The sequence below is a fragment of the Mustela lutreola genome, chromosome 16 (genome assembly GCF_030435805.1).
Source record: "Mustela lutreola isolate mMusLut2 chromosome 16, mMusLut2.pri, whole genome shotgun sequence".
Lineage (NCBI taxonomy): Eukaryota > Metazoa > Chordata > Mammalia > Carnivora > Mustelidae > Mustela > Mustela lutreola.
The window spans coordinates 18,412,163-18,437,370 of record NC_081305.1 but is presented as its reverse complement, the minus strand read 5'-3'; the positions used below and the strand labels follow the sequence as shown (position 1 = coordinate 18,437,370).

Sequence of the window (25,208 nt, the reverse complement as noted above, 5' to 3'; positions counted from 1 at the left end):
TTTTTTTCCAGTTTTGCTTTTTTTTTTTTTTTAAAGTTTTATCTAAATTTATTAAGAATTTCTGTTGGTTTTTTGGGAGGGTTTTGTTTGTTTAATAAGAATTGCACTTGTTGGGGCACCTGGGTGGCTCAGTGGGTTAAAGCCTCTGCCTTCGGCTCAGGTCATGATCCCAGGGTCCTGGGATCGAGCCCTGCATCGGGCTGTCTGCTCCGCAGAGAGCCTGCTTCCTCCTTTCTCTCTCTCTCTGCCTGCCTCTCTGCCTACTTGTGATCTCTGTCTGTCAAATAAATAAATAAAATCTTAAAAAAAAAAAAAAAGAATTGCACTTGTTTAGTAACAAATTTTCATGTTGTGCTTCAGGTCTTTCTTCCCTCCATAATTATATAAAAGTATCTGTAAAGTCTAGTCATGTCCATTATTTCTACTTTGGAGAAATAGAACCTGGCCTCTCACTTTTATGTATATAACCAAAAGCAGTTAAAATTCTGTTTATTCTTGTTCTTAGATGGTGTCCTCCCTGAAGTGGCTTTTCTTAATGGAAGGTCTAAGAGCATCCATTTTTGCTTTTTTGAGACAATACTTGATCATCCATAGTAATGATTTTATTACATGAAGTAGAAGTTTTTAGTTAAAACGTGTTTGGTAGAGGCGCTCTTCTGTAAAATGAAAGTCGCTACTGTATTTTTCAGTCCTACCATTAGTAGACTCTGTTCTTTTGTGTGACTGCAAAATGAACAGTAGCACCTATGTTACAGGTTGCTGACCTGGTTTTAAGATTTTTTTTTTTAAATTTATTTGTCAGAGAGAGACCGAGCACACAAGTACAGGGAGGGGCAGGCGGAGGGTGAAAGCAGGATCCCCACTGATCAAGAAGCCCAATGTGGGACCGATCCCAGGACCCTGGGACCATGACCTGAGCTGAAGGCAGCTTCTTAACCCACTGAGCCACCCAGGAGTCCCGCTGACAGGGTTTTAATTAGTTCATCCATGGAAAGTACTTAGAACAGTGACCAGCATATAGTTGGTGCTCAGTATTAAAAGGGAAATTTGGGGGTACCTGGGGGGCTCAGTGGTTTGGGCCTCTGCCTTCAGCTCAGGTCGTGATTCCGGGGTCCTGGGGTTGAGCCCTGAATCGGGCTCTCTGCTGAGCCTACTTCCTCCTTTCCCCGATGCCTGCTTCTCTGCCTACTTGTGATCTCTCTCTATCTCTCTGTCAAATAAATAAATAAAATATCTTTTAAAAAGTAAAAAAAAAATAATAATAAATAAATAAAAGGGAAATTTTGATTCTAAGATGAATGAATGATAAGTTTAACCCTGTCGTCCAAGAAATATAAATGTAGATTTGTTGTTCTTTTATGCATAGCACCTATTTTGATAATGCTCTTTGGAATAATAATGAGATTTTTATTTTTGGTTTTTATGGAAACTTCAGCAAAATATGTAATACATCATTTAAATTGTTTTTCTTCTTACATCTAGAGATACTGGCTGAAAATTTTTTAGTTGTGAACTTTTTTTTAAATGCTACTGTGTCTTATACTTTATTTATCTAGCACTTGGATTTTCAAAACATGTTTTGACCCACAATTATGATTTTGTCATTGCAGGCAAGAAGACAACAAGACCCTAGTCCTGGTTCCAGTTTAGGTGGTGGTGATGACCTCAAACTTCGTTAATTAGCAGCACAGCAGATGTGCCCCCCCATCTTTACATATACATTGTGTCTAGTTGGCAGAAATAATCATTATTAAAAGACCAGAAACTGTGATAACTGGAGGTACTGCAGTCTATTTCTCAACCTTCGGCAGTAACAAGACATCACAAACTGCCATGGTTTTGCACTATGATTATAGAATACCTGCATTTCTAATTTTGTATGCATGTAGCCAGTAATTTGAATTTTTTCCTATGCAAGCTTACTTTGTTGGCATTATTTTAGTGAGTTGAAACTATCCACTTGTAAAACTCTTTTTTCCCTCCATTTTAATTTAAAAGATTCTGTCATTTAAAAACAAGTTAAATTTAAATTTTTATCAGAGGGTTTCCCCCAATCAGTTGTTCTAATTATTTTTGGAATTTTAGATGTGTTGGTTACACAACTTCATTTTAAATAGACACTCTTGGTTATTTGTTTTGTTTCTGTGTTTTTATAGTTTGTGGCATTTTAAAACTGCTGATGTGTTTGCATTATTTTAAACAAGCTAAAAACCTAGTAGCATAGAGCTGTCTGCCACAGCCTTTTAACACAAAGTTTACAGTTGTTAAAGTTGCAGTATCCTTTTAAATGTTGATAATCAGCTTTTTCTTTTCTCCTTAAACATCAAATTTTTTAATTGGTATTAACTCTAATCTTCCCCAAATCTGTTTTACATTTGTTCTGTAATGTGTTTGTGTGGAGATATTCTCCACAGATGGTAATAATATTCCACTGAAATGCCTAAAGAAGTCGCAGGCTGGCTTCTGTTTTATTCAGGGACTTTTTTTTTTTTTAAGTCAATCAGAAAAGGGATACTGGAGCTTCTTCATGTATGTAACAACATATTAAACTGGAGACAGTGATGAATCAGCTACCAAGGTAATATTGTATTAAAATCATGTTTAAGATAGCTGCTTTTATGTGTATTTCATAATGCATGCTTTTGTAAAAACAATGCTGGGTGATGAAAAATTAGTCTTAGAGAGAAAATGTTCATCTGTGCAGAGGATACATTTTCTTCATTTATTATGGAAAAAACTCACAGGTTATATATATGGTATTTTCCAAAAGGACTATAATAGAACCTTTTGAGATGAATTAGTATAAGAATATTTTTTAAATAGGCTCACTGTCAAATTGGATGCAACTTTGTTTTTAATACAAGACTGGAAAAAAGTGCTAAGTCATTCGGTACCTCCTTACAAATATTTTTCATGTCACATTCATTAAATGTTACTGCATTTCTGAATTTTTGCAAAAATGTATTTTATCATCATAGAGTGGCATTATTTTAAAGAGTTTGAAAAACTGACGTGGTCATTTCAGGAAAGAAACTGAAGTCTGATTAAGGTCATCGCATTTAAAACACACACACACACATACTTGATGAGGGAGGTGTGACTTTCATTGTATATAGGTCTTATAATTCATAAACATATCCTGTATCTCAGAATAAAAATAATTGTTATATATTTGAAGTCATGCATGGTAAGGAGTGTGTTTAAATTGTTACAAACAATAATGCATCATAAAAGACCATGCTGATCTTGTGTAACGAAGTACTATGAATGAATTTGGTTGGTATTTAGTGTTGTGCAGCTCACATGTTTACACACTCAGTGCCCTAACTTCCCCTGAGGGAATTGCCTTTTAAGTGGCCCTTAAAGTGGTGTTTTAAGGTTCCTTTATCACAGAGCTCCTTGGTTTTTGACTTCTGCACTTAATTTTTTTAATAACATGATGATGATGGTACATTTTTCTCTATAGCTTCTAGCTAAGGGCTTTCATTCCACCAGTTACTAAGATCAAATGTTATTAAATGTTCATATTCCCATCCTTCTGTAAATACTTGATTTTTCCTGTCATTCAGCTCAGCACTGTGCTTCTGTCTTGTCTTAATGCTGGCATTAAGATCATGAGTCTTTTTTCTCCAATAGTGCAGGCTTTGAAAACTTTTATTAAGTTATTGATGCAATTTGATATTTTTCCATAATCTTTATTTAAACAAAATTACATCATTGCATCATCTTTTCTAAATTCATCTCCATTAAAACTTGCCTTAAGCTACCAGATCGCTTTTGCCACCGTTAGCCATACTGTATGTTTGTATGTTTCATTTACTTTCACAATAAACTTCTGTGTAGTGGAAAAAAAAGGTCTGGGTTCTTCATTGACATAAGCCAACAATTTCTGTTCAGGTGCTCGTTATGATATGAAAATTGACTTTGTTGTTTCAAAAATGTTCTTTTGTCCTTTTTTTTAAACTTTAAACAACAACAGTGGCATCTAGTGGTCATTTCTGCTCATTCCAAAGAAAACCTTCAATGTAAATATCACAATATCAAACATACTTGGGACTTGCGCTCCTTGGTGGCAGAGTAGGTTGAGTGTTTCAGCTCAGGTGGTGAACCCTGCGCCTGACCCTGTGCTTAGCATGGACTGAGCTTGGGATTCTCTTTCCCTCTCCTTCTGCCCCTCCTGCTCATCTCTCTCTCAAATAAGTAAATAAATCTTAGAAGGCATTTTTCCTATACCAGCCTTTTACTTTAGAAACATGTCTTAAGCTTTATTTATAATGGAAAAAAACTTATTTATTCACCACCATATTTACTGCAAATAATAAATAAAAATGGTCAATTGGCACCATTAAGCAAAATCCCAAAGAATAAGATTCATACTCTGAGGGTTAATTTCAAAAGTTGTTTCGGCATCATGGTTTTAGTTAAGTGTATCATCTCTAGAAACAGGTATTTGGATATGCTAGTTTGGGGCTGCTTGGGAAAACAAATATCTTAATTGGTTTATGCCTTATTGGCAATGGGGAGCTTTTTCAAGCTTTATATTAAGCTTGTATGAATTATGTATACCTTAAGCTTTGTATGAACCTTGTATGAATTACGCATTACTGTATAACACATTGCTCCAAAGCCAAGAAGCTAAGTTCAGTGGTCTGGTCCAAGGTCTCTGCTGAGGTTAGAATCAGGTTGTTAGCACAGCCAGGCTACCGTCATCTCAAGGCTTGAGTGTGGCTGAAAGACCCTCCTTCTGAACCCGTTCCATAGGTCATTGACTGGCCAGTTTTTCAGAGACCGTTGGGTCAAAGTCCTTGATTTCTTGCTAGGTTTTAGAACAGAGACCTTCAGCTTCTTTCCATGTGGGTCTCTCCATAGGGCAGCTCACAGCTTGGCAACTGGCTTTCCCTAGAGCTTAGGGATTCAAGATGCAAGCCACAGTCTTATTTAAAAATCTAGCTTTGGGGGTGCCTGGGTGGCTCAGTCGGTTAAGCGTCTGCCTTTGGCTCAGGTCCTTGGATTGAGCCCCACATCAGGCTCCCTGCTCAGTGAGGAGCCTGTTACTCCCACTTCCCTCTCTCTCTCAAATAAAATCCTTAAAGAATAAAAAATAAATAACCTAAACTTGGGTGGGGGCGCCTGGGTAGCTCAGTCAGATAAGTGTCTGACTTAGGTTCAGGTCATGATCTCAGGGTCCTGGGATGGAGTGCCACGCCCCTCCCCCTATTCATGCTGTCTCTCTCGGGAATAAATCTTAAAAAAAAAAAAAATAACCTAATCTTGGGGTGCTATAGTCTGTGTTAGAGGTGACTCTCTCTCATGCCCACACTCAAATGGAGGTGAATTAAGCTTTTTAAATCACCACAGCACATTGGCACATCTGTGTGTGTGTGTGTTTACAAGACAACATTGGTATTTTCATCTCCCAAATAACTTTTGCAGGCATTTTCCAAGGCATGATTACCCATAGATAGCATCCATTTTTTTCTTACAGCACCACCACACATACATTTACGGCATTTTAAAAAAGATTTTATTTATTTGCGAGAGTGCAAGCTACTGCGAGCAGTGGAGGGGTACTGGGCAGAGGGAGAGGAAGAAGCAGACTCCACTGAGCAGGGAGCCTGACAAGGGACTCCATCCCCTTTCCCTGGCATCCGGACCCCAGCCGAGGAGCCCAGCCAAGTGGAAGGCAGATGCTTAACCATCCAAGCCACCCAGGTGCCATATATGGCATTTCAAAAATGTGTCAAGACCAGAAAATAAAAATTGTATGGTGGGATCATGGATGAAAATGGTAGTTTGATTTTTTCAATATAGGATACTTTTTTTTTTAAAGATTTTATTTATCAGAGAGGGGGGCGGAGAGAGCGAGCACAGGCAGACAGAATGGCAGGCAGAGGCAGAGGGAGAAGCAGGCTCCCCGCTCAGCAAGGAGCCCGATGTGGGACTCGATCCCAGGACGCTGGGATCATGACCTGAGCCGAAGGCAGCTGCTTAACCAACTGAGCCACCCAGGCGTCCCTCAGATAGGATACTTTTAAAACAGTTGCTATCTTAAATTAAATCTCAACTTTTGGGTTAGAATATAAATCTCGGGGCACCTGGGTGGTGATCTCAGTCAGAGTCCTCGAATCGAGCCCCACATGGATGCTCTCTGCTTGACAGGAAGCCTGTTTACCCCCTCTCTCTCTGCCTACCTCTCTGCCTACATGTGATCTCTGTCAAATAAATAAAATCTTAAAGAAAAAAAAAGAATATAAATCTCAACTTTTGGTTAGAAAAATCTAACCAACTTTGGGGCACCTGGGTGGTTCAGTCAGTTGAGCATCCGACTCTTGATTTTGGCTCAGGTCACAAGCTCGATCCTGGGATTGAGGCTCACGTTGCGTTCCCCACTGAATATGGAAACTGTTTGGGATTCTCTCCCTCTCCCTCTTCCCCAGTCCTCCCCCAACCCTCTGTGCCACTTGTGCTCACTCTCTCTCTCAAATAAATAACTTAAGCAACTTTATGTCATTATCGGCCTTATTCAGGTTTCAGAAACATTAGGAAATGTAAATAGATAAGATACAGAGGGGAATTTTTTATTACAGGAGATAATCTATATCCACAATATCTCCAGTATGGTAGATACTAGCCGCATGTAACTATCAAACCCTTAAAATGTGGCAAATACAACCAACAGACTGATTTTTAAATTTTTAAAATTTTTATTGTTTTATTTGACAAGTACTTACTGTAAAGCCAACTATGTGCCAGGCACTTTTCTAGAGATGAATAAAATGGGCAAAGTTCCTCACCTAGTGAAGTTTACATCTCCTGGGAATATGAACAATAAGTAATTAAATGGTGAAGTGATAGCTGTGAATTAACTAAAATAGCATCATGGGATAAATGGTGATGAGGTCAAATAAAGGAAGAATTAGGGAAGATGTGGCAGGAAGTAATGTTTTTGCTGGGACCTAAATTAACAAGTGAACAGGAAACACTTGCATTCAGAAAAGGGGAGAATAAAGTCACTATACTAACAAATATGTCAGTATTTGAGAGAGAGACTGAGGGCTTTCTACCCTGAGAGAGGGGAGTGTCCTTTGTAAGACTGACTGGGAGGGACTCCCCAATCCATTGTTTTCCACAATTCTTGGGACTGCCCATTCCTGATTTGCAGGATGCAGTTATCCTTCATTTCTGCTTTCAAACTGGCTGTTGGTTTTTCTCTTGACAAATATAACCAATAGTAACCATGGTAATAAGATTCTGTTTTCTAAGCTTTTCACCTAGGCTTCAAACATGTACACTTCCCGCCTAAGCTATTACATGTGACCATTAGAATAGGATTGGTATCCTTCCAGCCCTCCAATGTCAGTTCCCCCAGCCGTTGTCCTGAGGAACACCATTATCCATTCAGCTATCCAAAGCTGGAAACCATGTTTTTATTCTTTAATCCTTTTCTCCCTCATATCCCGCATTCATAGATCCTGCCAAAGGATTCCATCAATTCTGTCACTATCAGATTTTTAAAAAAATTTTAGTCACACACAAACCATTTACTATGAGTCAGACACTCTTGTAAGTGCTAACCAATCTGTGAAGTATGATCATTTTACAAATGAAACAAAGGCACAGAGAAGCTAAGTAACTTGCCCAAGGCACAAAATCATTATATGGAAGAATTAGGATTTAAACTTCCAGTAAATGTGTTTGACCAAATGTTAGCCTTCAAAATAAGTCTGCCAGTTATTTTACCAAAAAGGGGCTTGTTTAGGAATAGAGAATTTCAAGCCAGGACAAACAAGATACAGGAAAGCCGTAAGTAAACTCCCAGAATAAAGGAGAGGACAGCTCTTATATAAGAAAGGGGTAAGTTGGGGGGCGCCTGGGTGGCTCAGTGGGTTAAGCCGCTGCCTTCGGCTCAGGTCATGATCTCAGGGTCCTGGGATCGAGTCCCGCATCGGGCTCTCTGCTCAGCAGGGAGCCTGCTTCCTCCTCTCTCTCTCTGCCTGCCTCTCTGCCTACTTGTAATCTCTCTCTGTCAAATAAATAAATAAATCTTTAAAAAAAAAAAAAAAGGGGTAAGTTGGGAAGGCTATTATAAACAAAAGTCAAATCAGGGTAAAATGGGAGTTCAAAGTATTGTGGCTTTTCATTGGCTGAGTTGTGACATTGTTTCATTGGCTGGGCTGTTCCCTAGAAAGGAGGAAACATTGCATCCACCTGACCCCTCAGTAAAATGTTAGTTATGGTAATATGGATCCTATTGCATATGCAATCCATTGCCAGGAGTAGGATGTCAGAGCTCCCCCTGCAGACCTCCAGCTTCCATTCTAAAGTTTCTGCCCCGCCCCCCCCCCTTTTTTTAAAGATCTTATTTATTTATTAATTTACAGAGGGAGGTGAGAGCACTTGGAGGGACAGAGGGAGAGAATCTCAAGCAGAGATTGGTGAGGCCCCATCTCATGACCCCAAGATCATGACCTGATCCAAAATCAAGAGTCGCCTGCTCAACCAACTGAACCACCCAGGCACCCTCCCCCACAACCAAAAGGAAATTTCTTACAGGCTTACCGACACTTGTTCTTCCTGTTACTTGGATTTTCCAGACTAAAAATTATTTTCATGTTGTTATCCAGTGTGGCTTTCTTTGTTCTTTGTCTTTCCTCTCCCACACCCCCACATGACCTAATCCCAACCTCTTTGTTCACCAGCAATAAGTCCCTCTAGGTGTTTGTTTGTTTGTTTGTTTGTTATATAAGAACCAGTCCTAGTCTGGTTGGATTTGAGTTCAATTCAAACATTTTTTAGATCGACTAAGATTACTCCTCATCAATGCTAGATTTCTTTCTAGGTCTATCCTATGCTATTTAGGCCAGATGCCCAGCTAACCTATCCTAAACCTATCCCATCCACATATAAACTCCCTGTATTAGGTATCACTGGTATTTTTTTTTTAATCTTTCCAGAAAGGTTCTTTTGGTATGGACAATGTTTCTTTTATTTCTGTTTTTGTATACTATACAGTTTACACCTAACTTTTTTCTGTTAGCACTCCTTCCGCATTAGCATACAGGGATATACTTTGATTTTTAAACGTGTTCTATTACACATATCACACTTTGGTCAGCCACTTCCCTACTGATGGACATCTCAGTGACTCAGTTCTATTGTTTGGGCATATGATGTGGCAATGGACATCCTTCTCTGTGTTGTTTTACTGCCAGTAGCAGTGACTTCAAGTTTTGATGAGCCTCCCAAGTTACATTCCTACCAAACCAGTTTGAGAATTTAGCATGTCATTCTCTCCCCAGCTAAAATCCTTCCTCCAAGGAAGGATTCCATTCTGCCAATGGAAAGAACTTGGGTTCCACAACTGAGGACCACAAGGCCATTTACATCTCTGGGCCTCATTTTCTTCACTTGTAAAGTGAGGTATAATCTGACATCTCAGGATCGTTTGGAGAATCCAGAGTCGGCTTCCATGAAGGCTTGGCTCTGAAAGAAGTCTGGTTGCCTTTTAGTTTTTCAGTGCCCCAGGCCATGGGCCAAAAGCTCAGGCTGAACAGGCTAGAGGAGCCCCTTTTCCGACCCGTAGAGGAGAATGAGCCACAAAGGGCACCAGAGGTTTGGTCAAGACCACACACCATTGGCGGCAAAGCAAACTCACTGGAGGCTGAGCGGCTGCCAACGATCTCTGGATACCGGCCCCCGGGGGCTGTACACATCTGGACTTGGTCACCGGAGGTCTGGCCTAGCTGCTCCCCATTCTACCTATTACTCTCCCCCAGCTCCCCGCGTTCCTACGCAAACACTCGAGTACATTCCGCACTCACTTGGAAGTCGGTGTCTTCCCTCCCCGCTGGGCCTCAGAGGCACCTCGGAACTTGTGCACCCAGTGAATGTGAGTGGGACGTACGTACGTGCAGAGGGCAGACGGATTTACATAACACGTCACATTTGTGTGTTACGTGGTATGCACATCCTTGTGTAGACATGTGAAATGTGTGCAGTGTGGTGTGCAAATGTGAGGTTTCACGGAGTACGGAAGCCGCTTCCCACCAGTGCCCACCCTTCTGGGCGGTACTGTTTTCCCTCAGCCATGGATCGGACTTTCACAGCATTTCGCGCGTGCCTGACTCCGCCTTGAGCTCCTCCCTCCCCACCGCTCCGCGATTGAAATTCCGCCTTAGCCCCGCCCCCACCACGCTTTACGACGCCGCACGCCAGTTTTGCGGCAGACGCTTCGGCTGCGGCCGCTGTCCCTGCTGCTGAGGCTGCTACGGGTGAGGTGAGCTGAGCAGAGCTGATCTCTGCTGACCTGAGGTGTGGTTTTGGGCTGGTGCTGCCGGTGGTCAAGGAGTAGGCGGACAGCCAGGCCAGCGGGGACGGCAGATCAGTCGCTGCTTTGTCTCCCCAGCTTCGGTCCCGTCTGCGTTGCTGCAGGGAGGCCGCCCCGGCCCGGCAAGCTGAACCAATGCTGGATCTGGAGGTGGTGCCCGAACGCTCTCTAGGGAACGAGCAATGGGAATTCACGCTGGGTGAGTCTGGGGTCCTACTTCAGGACCTTGCTTTGCCTTTTACTTCCCTCCAGGCCTTTCCTGCTTCTGGTCTCTGCCCCTTATTTCCCTGCGCCCGCTGCTTCTCGCCTCTTCGGGCTCCGGGCACTAAGTTACCCATTCCTACCGGCCAGACCCGCCAGTCTGTCGCTTGTCCTGGCCTTGACGCCCTCGCTTCAGGCTTCAGAAGAGCTTCTTCTGGGGCAGTGGTACAGTAGAAATAATAACAACAATGGCCGACACTCCCCAGACACTTATCAAGGCCAGACCCTGCTTCTGTCCGCAATTATCTCGAGTATGCCTCCTTGGGGTCTGAGGGTCCGTCCTGTTGTTTTTCCTATTTCCATTTTACAGATTTAATAGCTAAGAAGTGACTGACACCCTTAAACGCTGCAGTAGTCGGTCGCGTTTTGCTTTTTTCGGCTGTGGGTTCCCTCGTCCCTAGGGGAAAGCTAGGGTCAGATCCTTAATCACATGTTAGGGATCTAGTCAAGGGAGGTGAGAAGAGTTTGTGTATTCAAGGAACTTGTGACTTGTTTCCTTCTCGTTTTTAATGTGGTCGATGTGTGGTGTAATCCTAAACCCAGACCTCAGCAGAGAGAGTTAAAGGTTTAATGAAATAAGAATTCAAGGAGAGTAACATTTAGTTTGTGTAAAACACAGTTCGGCCCAGTATTAACTATTCCCAACTTCACTACCTTTATATATACAAGTATGTGCATCCGCTGACTCTTGTGTAGCACCTAGGCAAAGGAGGTATGGAGCAGGTGTTGGTGTTATTTTTTGTGCACACTTCACCTTCTGCCCCACTAATTTGGGCTGCTGGACTGAGTGACCTGCTTGTTTGGGCTACAGCTCATCCTTGAATCTGAGGACTCTTTTCAGTGGAGACAGGCTAGATGAGTAACTGCACAATAGATGCTGGTAGGACCATGCTGGTACTCCGTATCTCCATGAACGAACTGAACTACAAGCCTCTAGGTTATAGGAGCCAGTTTTATGGAGAGGTCTTAGGCAGTTTCTCTCATAAATTACACCACTCCTGCAGAGTTCGTCTCAAAGTTTTAGCTGGTATAAAACAGTTTGGCCTCTTGTGAAGCACCAAGAGCTTGATTGGGAGGCCAGTGATATATTTGCCTCCAGACTCATTCATATGCTGATGCTGTTTGCCTTCTATTTAAGAACCTCTCCTACTAACAGCTTCTCATACCAGTACTTCACAGGGAAGAGAACCACAACCATAGCTTCAAACTGTGCTTGATGATACATCTAGTTTGTGGATCTCAGTGGTAGAGTCTCTTGGCAGAAAGGTGTGATTAGAATGTCATTTGAGGGATGGCTGGCTGGCTTGGTCAGTAGAGAATGCAACTCTTGACCTCAGGATTTGGGAGCTGCAGACCCACATTGGTGGGTAGAGTTTACTTAAAATAAAAATAAAAAGAATGTCACTTGAGACCAGGATTTTAATTAAAAAAAAAAAAAAAAAAAAAGCTGGGTGTAAGAGCAAGGGTTCTTCTGTCACCTGTTATTTAGATACCTTAACACCTACTTCTAACTTTGCCAGTTTCCAGAAGTCAAGGTTTTGGGTACTTCCTTCAAACTGTCTGAGTATCTAAATGACAACAACAGTGAAAAGAATATTTCTGTAGAGTGGCCCAGAATTGAACTTTGAGGAAAACCTCATAGAGGTGGCTTGGTTTTAATGATTTTCTTGTGGGTCTTAAAAATCTGCATTTCTAGGGACCTATGGCTGGCTTACTTGGTAAAGCATGTGACTCTTGATCTCAAGTAGGTTCAAGCTCCACCTTGGGTATAGAGATTACTTAAAAGTAAAATCTTTAAAAAAAAAAAAATCTACAGTTTTAAAGCATGTCTTCCTGAAAGATTATGATTATTTTAACTTCCTCAGGTTAAAAAAAAAAGGAAGAAAAAGATTTTTCCCTCTGTCAGTCTTCTCCCCAACCCTCAACATATCTAAACTGCAGTTGGAGCTGATAGGTACAAATAGGTCTAAGAAGTGGATCTGTGCTTTAGAATTACCTTCCTAGGCCAGAGAACCAGGCAGTACTTAACTAAAGTCACCACAACCCAACAGTGTAATCTCCATTTGCCAGATGAGGAACAGGCTCAGAAAGGTAGAGATGAAGAAAAGTCGGTACCTGAACAGGGAGATACTGCTTCCCACCGCTCTGCCCTTCTGACAGTTGGCTCAGCTTTGTCTCTGTTCTTTTTGGAATCTCTGCAAATGCAGATGCATCTAGCCCTTGACATCTTCTGCTTGGCATCGCAGTGGGGAGCTGCATCCAGCTTCTTGGCTGCCCTCCTGGCCTTTGTGTGATTTGGGGAGATTAGGGAAATGGCAACAACACAGGGGCAGGAAAACCTAGGCAAAGAGGAATCGCTGAAAATGCCACTGATGGCTTGACTAGTGAGTGAATAAAGATAGTACAAACTTGGAATGTTTTCAGTAAGACTTGGAGAATGTATTGGTGTGGGTGCATGTATCTGAATTGTTCTAGAGAAGCTGAAGGCTCACTCCATTGAAGGTAGCATATATACCTCTGTGGACTCTGCTTACAAACATCAAAAAGTGAATAAGAAATGGTCATGTTCCCTGAAGAGTTTCGTGTGAGGGAAGGGTTACAGCAATAGTACATTTTATTAAAATGAGGTGGAGGTTGTATAGGGTGCTTTGGAAGGGGAGAAAAGACTTGACCTGACCTGGAGATTCAGGGAGGGCTTTTTTTCTACTTACAGTAGTCAGTACCATTCCTGGAGCCAGTGAGCACCAGGAAAGCCCAATCAGAAATCTGCCAGGTTTCTCTCTACAATGTCTCTATAGATAAGAATTTTCCAGTCAAATTCAAAACAAAATGAAACAGTGGGAAAGATTGTGTGTGTAGGGAACTATAACCAGTTTGGTATTATAATTAGAGCGTGATACACTAATGGAAGAAAAAATGGGTTTTTCAAATTCCCAGTGCTCTATAGTGGTAGCTGCCTGGAATACTACCAAGGACTTTGGGGTCCAAGGGAAAAGAAGGTGAAGTGAAGGTTAGAGAAGTGTGTTGTGGACATGGGTTTAGGAAGAAAGAGACTAGATTTGGGGAGGTGGAAAAGGAATCTAGAGGCTTCTGGCTTGAGTGACTGGGTAGATATTAGAGGTATTAAGACCCAGAATACAGTGGAGAACTGAGATTGAAAAGATGATGAAGAGGGGCACCTGGGTGGCTCAGTGGGTTAAGCCGCTGCCTTCAGCTCAGGTCATGATCTCAGGGTCCTGGGATCGAGTCCCGCATCGGACTCTCTGCTCGGCGGGGAGCCTGCTTCCCTCTCTCTCTCTCTGCCTGCCTCTCCATCTACTTGTGATTTCTCTCTGTCAAGTAAATAAATAAAATCTTAAAAAAAAAAAAAAAGAAAAGAAAAGATGATGAAGAGTTACTGTTAATCTGTCTACTTTTTATTTGCCTTTAGATTTATATAGAAAACAGATTGAGATGTAAGTCAGAAACCAGGTGGTTGGTTGGATGAGTGAATGAGGGATAGGCAGAAGGAAACATTGCCCATCATAGAGACCTGGGAAAGTTAGGGGAACAGCAGGAAAGACTGTGTGTGTGTGTGTGTTTGTTTAGAGACAGAATGAGAGTGCTCGGAATGAGAGAGTGGTCACTAGGGTCTATGGTACAGGATTTACATGTCCCCTAATTGCTTTGTTTCACTCAATCAAGGTTCAACAAACACATGGGACCACCTACTTTGTGCCAGGCACAGTGACTGGGTGCTGGGGATATAGCAGTGAGTAAGATAGATAGTGGTTCTGTCCTCAGGGTATAGAGGAGACTAACAGATAAATAAGCTGAATGGGGGGCTTTATTAGCTAAGGCAGTTGGGGAAGTGAGATGAGAATCAAGAGCTGAAGAATGAGAAGAAACCAACTATGGGAAGAACATTCCAGCAGAGTCTGAGCTAGCACAGAGACATAAGGTAGGAAAGAGTTTGACATGTGCCGGGAACAAAGGGAGGCACGATGAGCAGGGAAAAGAAAGATGGAGGTGGACAAGATCCAGAATATTAAAGAACTTTAGGTGATGGCATGTTGTTTGAGTTTTATTGCCCTGTAGTGGGAAACTCTTGAAGCCCAAGGTAAATGATGAGATCTATAAAACATAGGATGTATACAGTTTAGAAGGTTGACATACCCTTTCTTGGGCTAGGTAGCTCTGTTAGAAGTAGGACAGTACTCTAGTTTCTTTGCTGTACATATGTTTGGTTCCCTTTAGAGGACTTTTAGCTTTCCTTTATCAATAGCTGTGTGACAACTGGCCATTGTAGCTGCTTTGTCTCTTCCAGATGAGTTCCTCCCCCAAGTGACTCAGGACCTGAGGACCCAAGGATTCCAAGGCTATGGATTTGATGTGGTTAATTGGAAAAGAATCCTCCCTTGAGAAACTGATTTATGCCATGTGGGCCAGAGAAGCCATGTGGCCTTCTATTCCTCAGCACCTAAGTGGGCACCTAACACATGGATGTTTTCCCAGTCCTTTTGGGAAAGACAGCATAGATGCTCCTCCATTTCAGGAATGGCAGAGCTGAGTGATGTGTGCAGTTTGTTCATATTGTCAACAAACATTCATTAAGCCTTTACTTTGTACCAGGCTCTATGTTATAGAAGGCTGGAAAGTGCCTTATGTTAAGGTCTGGTTTCTCTAACTTTCTTCAAACTGTAGAATGGACCATCAAATGAAGGCAAGGTTAGATCATTGTTTAAATATAAATAGACCATGTGTTTTTATAACTGTCTATTATTTGTGTGTAAGGTCTTTTCTGCATATCTCTCCTAGAATCAGAGGAAACTGATCTTGAATGTGAGCCACTGTGTTTACCTGAGGTCATATGGTGGTCCCTCCTTCTCCCTTTCTCTTACTACCTACTCCTTTGTACATCAGTGTGGCTGAATAAATATTTATCCAACAGCCACCAGGTGGTCAACCCTGTGCTAGGTGTTGGGGATCAAGAGAATGGTGAATAACACACACTGTCCTTGGATTCATAAAACTGTGAGTCTTGATTTTGGATTTTGTCTGGGACTTGTTTTGGATTGTCTCTCTGTAAGTTTCTTCTTGTTTGAAATGTAATGTACTCTGAAAACATACTTTTTGGTAGTCCCTGGGATCTTGGAGGTATTGTTGGGATTTCTTAAATTGGCATATATAAATTTGTTTATAGTGGGCCATGAGTTCAAAAATCAAGTATTAAGACTTAGAGGATTTGTGGGTTGATGAGTAAGGATCCAGTGAAATCCTTAGTAAATTAAGTTGGTTCTGATAGATGTATGATTTTTAACTTTTTAAATGAGCCCTTATAAGTCATATGCTTCTGCAGACTCTTCATTTGAGAGATGAGGAAACATGCCAGAAAGAAAGAGATGAAGGAACCTGCCCTACGTTATATGTAATTCATGGTAGAAGGATAACCAGAACCTTGGTCTCCAAAGCAAGTCATGTAGACTGTACTTTTCTCATTGTTCTTTAGTTCATGCTGACATTGCCTTCTCTGAGTCCTTTGGGATCCTTTGGGATCTTTTGGGATCAGTGCAGTACTTCTCATTTCCAAGAATCTCTTTTGTATATTCACAACCCAGTTGTTCCCTTAGTGCTTGCTGCTGACTTTATTCTAGCCCTTGCTGCTTACTGAACTTTTATTTACTCATACGTTTATAGACCTTGGTGGCCCCCACCTCCCATCCCAGGCTTTACTGCAGGGACTGATGCCTATTATGAAGATAGATGTCAGTAAATGGATAGCCCAAGTAACCACACAGGTGTCCTTGCTTTATTTCAGGAATGCCTCTGGCTCAGGCAGTAGCCATTCTTCAGAAGCACTGTCGCATCATCAAAAATGTCCAGGTTCTCTACAGTGAACAGGTGAGTGGTAGCTGCTTTGTTTACTGAAATAGCATTCCTCATCGTGAGTCACCTCCAGAGGCTGATGCTCTGGGAGAGGCAGACTGGCAGAGATTGCTTGGTCATTGTGTTTGAATGGGAGAATCTCTAATACTAGTCAGTTCCCAAGTACATTTTCTTCAATTCTGAAACTTTTCATCTTGATAATCTAGTGCTGCCGGGTTTGGAAGAGCAATAATAACTGCTATTTTTTTTTTTTTTTATGTGTTTTGACTTACCAACTGGTCCTTAGACAGGGACATTTCAGTGGGAGGTCACCTCTGGGACTGTCTTGTCTTCTAGGATGCTTGTCTTCCACTTTATTTATTTATTTATTTAAAGATTTTATTTATTTATTTGACAGAGAGAGATCACAAGTAGGCAGAGAGGCAGGCAGAGAGAGAGAGAGAGAGGAGGAAGCAGGCTCCCTGCTGAGCAGAGAGCCCGATGCGGGACTCGATCCCAGGACCCCGAGATCATGACCTGAGCCGAAGGCAGCGGCTTAACCCACTGAGCCACCCAGGTGCCCTCCACTTTTTTATTTAAAATAATCTTTTCTGCTTTGTTGATTGGTTTGTGTTCAAAGTTGTTGAATACAAATTTCTAGCCAGCAGAGCACTCCAGACTTGAAAAGAAGCAGGTGTAGCTCACTACTTTAGTGAGAATGATCTGATACATGAGATCATATATCAAAATATTGGCTCCAAATTAAGGACATAGTTCATATTTTGCTTTTTTTTGGTCTGATTTATGGTGATCTCTATTAAGTGTTGGTCAGTTGTGCCAGGAATTAACCCCTATTATAAAATGTTACATGTATCTACAAAGACCTTTTCCATTTCTAGAAAGAATGTATATGTTACACCAGAGTACTTTCTGATCATCAGGATTTTTTGTACTTGGTTTTATATGTAAAGTTAGAGACTATTTTTTATGGGATTTTAGAAATAAGATTATTTATCACTCTAAAAATACAATCTACCTTCTACTAAACTCTCTGAAACCTGTGATTCTTCTGTGACACAGACCATGTATTGCGGTGTGGAGCAACCTTTATGGTACCCCATATATCACAAATTTCAGGGAATAAAGATGTTTGTATTGTTTTGGTTTTTTAAGTATTTTATTTATTTGACAGAGAGAGCACAAGCAGGGGGAGTGGCAGAGGGCGAAGCAGCCTCCTTGCTGAGCAGGGAGCCTGATGCAGGACTTGATCCCAGGACCCTAGGATCATCACCTGAGCTGAAGGCAGATGCTTAATGGACTGAGCCACCCAGGCACCCCAGGGAATAAATAGTTTTGAGCCTATACATGCTACAGGGTGTCCTCACTCACTTCTCTGAGACCTTTGGAGTACCATTTTGATCATTTTAGTTCCCTTTGTTCTAATTAGTTTCAGATACTAAAGCACATGACTGTTTATTTTTGACGTGAAGAATGTTGTGGATTAGAGGTGAATGAGATTCTGTGAGGCTGTCCTCTTTGGCCTAGTGTCAAGGTTGAGCCTCTCATCAATGTCTAGTCATTATTCTGCAGTGCAGTACTCCTCTTGCAGCCTAGTGAGAGAGACTCTATAGAAAGGGTCTTCCTGAGACAGGGAATGCATAATCTCCAAGCAAGAGCTTAGATATACTTGTGGTGCCTGCCATAGAATAAGGGACTTCTAAGAGTGGACCAAGAGGTTCCTTGAGCCACAGTGTCAGTGTTTTCTCATTTATAAAGTGAAGGATGGTGACTTTTCCTATTGATCGCTCTCAGATGATCGCTAACCTACTCTGACTTTCAGTGTTAGACCATGAGGGAATTACTCATGACAATTAGCAACCATCCAAACAGGAATAATAGGCTTGTTTCTTGAGCATATAGCTCCTGCATATTCAGTGAAATCAGATTTGAGCACCCCCAAATTAGATGCATTTGAAAATAGGTTTAATTCATTTTTTTAAAGATTTTTATTTATTTATTTGACAGAGATCACAAGTAGGCAGAGAGGCAGGCAGAGAGAGAGGAAGGGAAGCAGGCTCCCCGCTGAGCAGAGAGCCCAATGTGGGGCTCGATCCCAGGACCTTGAGATCATGACCTGGGCCGAAAGCAGAGTCTTTAACCCACTGAGCCATCCAGGCACCCTGGCTTAATTAACTTTAATTAATTAATTAATTAATCACATTAATTTAATTAATTATTTTTTTAGAATGAAATTTATTTCTTATTTCACTACCTTTGTTGTCTGTTGTTCCAATCTTTAGGTACACATAGTAGTTTTAGCTTTGAGCTCATTTCCCCTGATATCTTCTAAGCAACTGGCATCAGTTAGAAAACATGGGTTTTTGAGTCCATGGTTCGGATCCTTGCTCTTCCTATTTCTTAGCCATGCAACTTTGGCAAGTTATTAACCAGTCTGGTTCTCCTTCTGTAATGTGGATATAGTTTTCTTGTAATAGAGTAATCTTTTTTTATTTTAATTTTTTTTTATTTTAAGTAATCTCTACACTCATTGTGGGGCTCAAACTCATGACCCCAAGATCAACAGCCTCATACTCCTCTGACTGAGCCAGCCAGGCACCCTAGAATAGAATAACCTTTTGATGAAGATCAAGAAGAGGTGGTGGCTCAGAGCTCTGATGTCGTGCTTCTTAAATTGGGTCCTGTCCTCCTCTGCACCTCCTTCCCTTCCTTTCCCATCTGTCTCCTTGCTCCCATCAAGTGTGAAGAATAGTTTGGCCCCAATAGATGTTTCAGAAATATCTTCTTATCCCTAGCATATCACACCTTGGAAGTTAAATGTATATATCAAGTAGGTCTTATCTTTCTTAGGGGGAAAAGCATTAACGAAGAGTTCACAGCTTTACCAAACTGTTTCATGTGGAGGACTGTATAGTTCTGGGTCACTGGAAGGGACTGCTTAAACATCATATGGTAAAGGTATACTTTGGTTCTGGAGATATAAAATACTAATAAAATAATGTTTGTGAGGATAAATTGCTTGCTTTTGAAAATTATCTAGTTATGTCCTGAATTGTCACGATGTTGGGAGAAAAATGATCAGCTCTTGGGAGAGTGTAAGAAAATTGAGATCCTCCCATCATTCCTCCTCCAAGCAAGGATCTTGAAGGATGCTATAATACTGCTTCATCCTGCTTACTGCCATGGAGTAGCCCTCTCAGAAATGTGTTCTGGGTTGAGAATAAGTGACCTAAGGTCAGAGTTCATTTTTGTATTATCTTGATTGACACCTGATGGTTTTAGACATTCATACGTACCTCCTGGAAAATTACAACATTCTTTCTTCTAGTTTGCCAGGCATGGTGGTGCCAACTGGGCCTACTACCTTGTGAAGATCATTGGGGTAGAAGGGAACAAAAGTCTGAGCTAATCACAGAAGGCTCTTTGGAGAGATTTTTTTTTTCTTTTATTTTCTTTGCTTTGCTTTACAAGATTCATTTTAAAGAGTGGCAGAGGAAGAGGGAGAAGCAGGCTCTCCCCTGAACAGGGAGCCCAAGGTGGGGCTCGATCCCAGGACCCTAGGATCACAACCTGAGCCAAAGGTAGACGCTTAACCAACTGAGCCACCCAGGCGTCCCTGGAGAGAATTTTCACAGTGAGGCCGACGCCAGTGACACCTGGCCTTGCAGCCTACATATCTGTCTCTGACAGCCACACTTCCGTCATTCATTGTGCCTACCTTGGGAGGCTCTATTAAAAAAACTTCTAAACTCTTTTGAGGGCTGTGTGCCAGTTTAAAGGAGGGGCAAGGTTTTGGATGTTGGGTTTTTTTTTTTTTTTTCTGCTGGCCAGCTTGTTTCAGGGCTGTGAAATGGCTTCAGATGTCAAGACCTTGAATTGACTGCATTGGAGCAGAAGCAGGGTGGTGATGCAGACTTGATGAAAGAGTACTGTATGCTAAGTGCTGTGCTTGGTGCCCTGTCTCCTGCTGTCTAGACCTACTGTCTCTGTTCCCACAACAACCCTGGGGGAAGGGATGATGGTATTCCCATGAAGAAACTAGAGCTCAGAGAAGTGTTGAGAGTCACTTAAGGTCACCAGCTAACCAGTACTCAAGGCCGGCTCTGTCCACCGCTTTGTGCTGCTGCTCCCCTTCCCCCAGGACTCAGAAGGGGCAAATGTAGAAATACGACTCCTTAGATCTTAGATTTGGGCTTTTCAGAAGGAAGCACATGTGATATGGGATGGTGGGGTGAGGGAAAGAAAGAGTAAGGTGTCATTTCATATATAAACAGCACAAGGTATTTTTTTGTCTTGGAATATGGCTTAAAGCAGTCAAAGTATAGAATATATTTCCTGTGGATGGCACAAACAGCCTGGAAGTGAATGGACATAGGTTCAGCTGACATGAATTGAACATCACCTGACAGATTTGAGTCGTAGCAAGGCCCTTTTACCCGGTCTGTGTTCCTCACTGATTGCTCTGTGGGTTTGATAGATAAACCCAGGCTGTATAGATGTGGACCCCAGACCTTCAAAAAAAAAAAAAAAATGGCCTGTATATTCACATAAAATCTTGGCCCTTTCCCTTAGGTATTACTGCTCAAAGCCTAGAAGAAAGAGGCTCTTTTCATCCAGTATTAGGAAGCAGAGGACACTGCATTTACACAACAGTTTGTTGGGCGAGGGTGGGGATCTCTGCACTTCCATAATCCCTGTGCATTGCATTTAGATTTGCAAGGTTTTCAGTAGTTGCTGTTGAGTAAATTGTTCAGTATGCTTTATTTTTTGTTTTTCAGTCTCCTCTAAGCCATGACCTCATCCTTAACCTGACTCAGGACGGGATCAAACTGCTGTTTGATGCTTTCAATCAGAGACTTAAGGTAACTATGAATGACAGCTGAAGTTGCCTGCCAGGCTGATTAAGAGGTGCTATTGTGGGATGTTTCTGAAACTAATGAGTCAGAGTAGACTCCTGTGATTCAGTCTACCACAGTCTAGGGGACTGAAGCTGTGCCTGTTCCCCTAAAAAGAGGGAAGCTGGGGGGTGGGCTGGGGTGGTTGGAAAGAGGCTGGGAAGGTCTCTAATCCCAGGCTCCAGAGGTGAAAGGGGAAAAGTGTTGAAGATTTGGGGAATGTGCTATGGGGACAGGACTCAAGTTATTCAACTTAAGGAAAGCGAGAGAAGAGCTATCTGGCACACATTATTCCAAATCTTAAAAGGGATACTAAAAATGGGACCTAACTGCAGAATAGGACCTTGTTTTTGTATCTTGTTTTACTTTATTCTTGGATCAAACAGTATGATTTAGAAGATGAAAAATGGAACTCTTCTTCCTGAAATGCTGGGGCTTAGGGCTTGGCACCACCAGCAATGAGTTGATTCTTTAACCCCTTTGGGATATGTAAACAAACAACTCAGTGGTGTGTAGGGTTTGTCTTAATTGCCGTTCAAGGGCAGTTTACTAACACCTGTTTTCAGTCCAGGATGTTTTAAATACACTATTTACAAATGCTTGAGCTTCACGGATTAGTCATGTGGCACCAGACTCATGCCTCAGAGTCATAAGGTTGAATGTGGCTCTGGGCAGTGGCATACCAGAGCGGTTATCCTGGTTAGGTTGTGCCTTTCCAAAAGACTTGGGTACTTCCTAGTTCTCATCTTCCTAACACAAGTGAGCTGCTAAGGAGACAAGACAGAACGTGGAAAAGGAATCTGTACATTAAATGAAAATGCCTCATTTATGATGGTTTTATCAGAAAGCAAATGTGAATATTCTTAGCCCCACAAATACCTTGCCTCTTCTTGTGGACTCAGTCATCCTGTCTTCACTGACCAGAAGTGTCACAGTGGGAAAGGAAAGAGGATGGTCATTAGTGTGGCTTCGTTACAAATTGGGGGGGAAATAATCTAGAAACATCTTTACAAAGAATTATTTGTCTCAGCTTGGTAAGTCCACTTTAGGAAACATAACCCAAAAAGATCATGGGGAAGTAATGTTACCTTTACATATGTTGCCTTCGTAGCAGGACTTTCATAGTAATAAAAGGCCAGAAATAACCTAAATGGACAAAAGAGGGGGATCGCTGGGCAGCCCATCATAGCATCACAGCCTGGTGAGGATGGTGTCATGTATTTAGTGAATACTTGGTACAGGTTAGGCACGTGGCTAAGTGCTTCCCATACATTTCTAACTTAACAAGCTTGTGAGGAATACTGTTTACCAATGAGATAATAGAGGGACAGAGGATGCATGTTTTGCTAAGCTTTTGACTCTAAATTACCAGTGTGTGGTGGCACAGAAATCGGGAATAGAAATGACTTAGCTTTTGTGGAGGGGTATAGGAAATAAATGTGATAAAAGCTGAAGAAAACTGTGTGAGCACACTACGGAGAACTGTGAGGAATGGGAAGTACATTTGAATGGGAAAGGCAATAAGTAGCACCTTCTCTTCTGCTTTCTGTGGGGTCCCTGTGAAATGAGGGAGGGGGCTGGGGCCCTGTCAGAGCCTCTGGAAACTGAGGAAGCAATTCTCATGTGCCCTTGGTCAGCATCAGGTTTGACCTACCCCTTCTGCCTGCCCTTCCAACTGAGCACTTAAGAATCCACCTCTCCCTAATGCCTTTGACTGTAAGAAAGCCCTGTGGGTGGAATGAGGCTTCCCAAATCTCAACCTTTACAGCTACCTCTCTTTGCTTTTCCTGCTTGGCTGTTGTCATGGCTTCTCTGGGGAAATCAAGGCCTTTTCCAGCCTAGACGGTGGTAAATCATGGACTTCAGACTTCTCCAGTTGCTTGTTCCCATGGCCCGGCAGGCTCCATGGGCCAAATCTGCTTGTTGATTCTCCTGGTGACATGAAGGACTCGAAGATGGGTCTCGTGCCACAAGTGTTATCCTACATGGGCCCTCTAATTAATTCTGGTCCACTGCTCTCCCAGTAGGCGGGCGGGGTTGAAGCACCCAAAATGTTGGTTTGGATTATTGGTAGGTGGGTGACAGTGACACAGAAGGAATATCCTCGAGACCTACCCCCACAGCGTGAGTTTTGGGTCATTGGCCAGCTTCAGGGATGGCAATCAGGGAGGCAGGGTGCCGGCTTCTGCTAGATAAGCATGGCTTCTAGCTAAAGGTTGAGGCTTTCTGCCAGCATGGGGCCCTGGCCTTGGTGAAATGGCATACTAGTTTGGCACCATACAGGCTTTCTGAAGGGAACACTAGGTATCTTATGAATCACAGCTGTTCCCCTGTCCTTCCTTGCATGACCTCTGAGGGAACCTCTTTTCATGCTTTCTAGCTTCATATTGCCCGTAGCTAGCTTCCTGACAGTCGGGCTTGTCTGACATTTTAAGTACCTTTCCTGTGTGAACTAATAAGGCAAGCCTAAAGGGTTTAATTTTGTGGGACTGGTGAACAGTATATGCAAGTAGTGTAGGAAAGAGTTGGTTGAAGTGCTGTGACGGCCCAGCAGAGGGAGTTACTCTTAGCTGCAAGTAGGATCCGAATAGCTGCATTATAATGAAGAGGCGCCCAGCTTGTGGTTCGGGGTTTGGATCATTAAACAAAGTTGGGGATAAGTTAGGGATAAGGTCTGGCCAAGAGTAAACTGCCTGTTATGTCTCGTTTTCTGTGGCAGTGCCAGATGCTTCTACACACGGGGCCCCACAACCCCTTCTAGTTAGAGGCCCTCAGGGCAGGCGGACATTGAACCAGCTGTGCTTGTTCCTCACAGGGAAGGCCAGGACTCCGAACTGGAGGATAGTAGCTGGTTCTCCAGGCCCCAGCCAGCCATGCGTCTGGCTCCCAAGCCCCTGACACCAATGGCATAGACTTCATAGTGCTCATTACTTGCCTCCACTAGTGACCGAGCATTCAGTACTTTTGTCTCTGTCCTGAGTTCTTGGCATTTAATCCAAGGCTGAACCCCTTGACATGACACAAGGGTCCTGAGGTTCTTCAGGTGCCCTTCAGTAGAGAGAGATTTATGTGTGAGTATTGCCATACATGTCCTAACCTAATGTAATATGACTTCTTTTCCAGCAGGATAGTCCTCCCCCAACTTTTTGTTTTGTAAACTAAGTGTTTTAAAGCTTTTAAAGTGATTTGATTTGGGGTCTTACTCATGCAGCAAAATGTGGTATAGAAGGCAGAGGACTCAGTATCCAAAGGTACAGCTTTAACCTTTAAACATTTTTTTGTTTCTGTGGAGGGTTTCATGGTTTTGTTTGTGCAGTCCTTTGTATGACCCAGTAGTAGATTAGATAGAGGAACCTTGACCCACAGCATCCGTGGACATCTGTTGAATGATCACTGGAAGAAGGAAAAGGAGAGGTTATGCTGTGTGTTTGGTATGGGTTTTTCCTCCAGATTTAAAAATGAGAACAAAACATAATATGTAGTACTTCAGGAGAATTGTAGCTAGTGATGGTTTTTTTTCTCTTCACTATGCTGTAAATGTTTTTTTTTTAAGATTTTTAAGTGATCTCTACACACAACGAGGGGCTCACACTATACCCGAAGATCAAGAGTCACATGTCCTACCAACTGAGCCAGCCAGGCGTCCCTCTATAAATGTCTTTTTAGTCAATCTTTTTCAATTGCAGAGCATTACCAATGCTTAAACATTTGATTTTTTTTTTTTTTAGGTGATTGAAGTATATGACTTGACTAAAGTAAAGTTAAAATATTGGTAAGTTTACTTCCCTGCTGGTATCTGTCACAGGATTGGTACAAATGGAGTTTATCAATTCCCCTCATTAAGTTAGTAAAGGATTCCCATC

General features: G+C 42.2%; 3 protein-coding genes across 4 annotated transcripts in view; 2 read left to right on the top strand and 1 right to left on the bottom strand.

Moving 5' to 3' along the window:
- Positions 1-2,948, top strand: part of CBFB (core-binding factor subunit beta) — a 61,823-nt gene extending 58,875 nt beyond the window's left edge. For both annotated transcript variants that reach the window (XM_059151789.1, XM_059151790.1), the window contains exon 6: positions 1,611-2,948. In XM_059151789.1, the coding sequence (XP_059007772.1) occupies positions 1,611-1,679 (69 nt within the window). In that variant the 3' untranslated portion in view covers positions 1,680-2,948. The remainder of the gene's footprint in view (positions 1-1,610) is intronic.
- Positions 1-25,208, bottom strand: part of EXOC3L1 (exocyst complex component 3 like 1) — a 123,198-nt gene that overhangs the window by 45,643 nt on the left and 52,347 nt on the right. The window lies entirely within an intron of this gene.
- The window catches only part of PHAF1 (phagosome assembly factor 1), a 29,485-nt gene continuing 14,495 nt past the window's right edge, over positions 10,219-25,208 (top strand). Inside the window, exons 1-4 of the mRNA XM_059151775.1 lie at positions 10,219-10,526; positions 16,386-16,468; positions 21,229-21,312; positions 25,074-25,117. Of these exons, the coding sequence (XP_059007758.1) occupies positions 10,463-10,526; positions 16,386-16,468; positions 21,229-21,312; positions 25,074-25,117 (275 nt within the window). The 5' untranslated portion in view covers positions 10,219-10,462. The remainder of the gene's footprint in view (positions 10,527-16,385; positions 16,469-21,228; positions 21,313-25,073; positions 25,118-25,208) is intronic.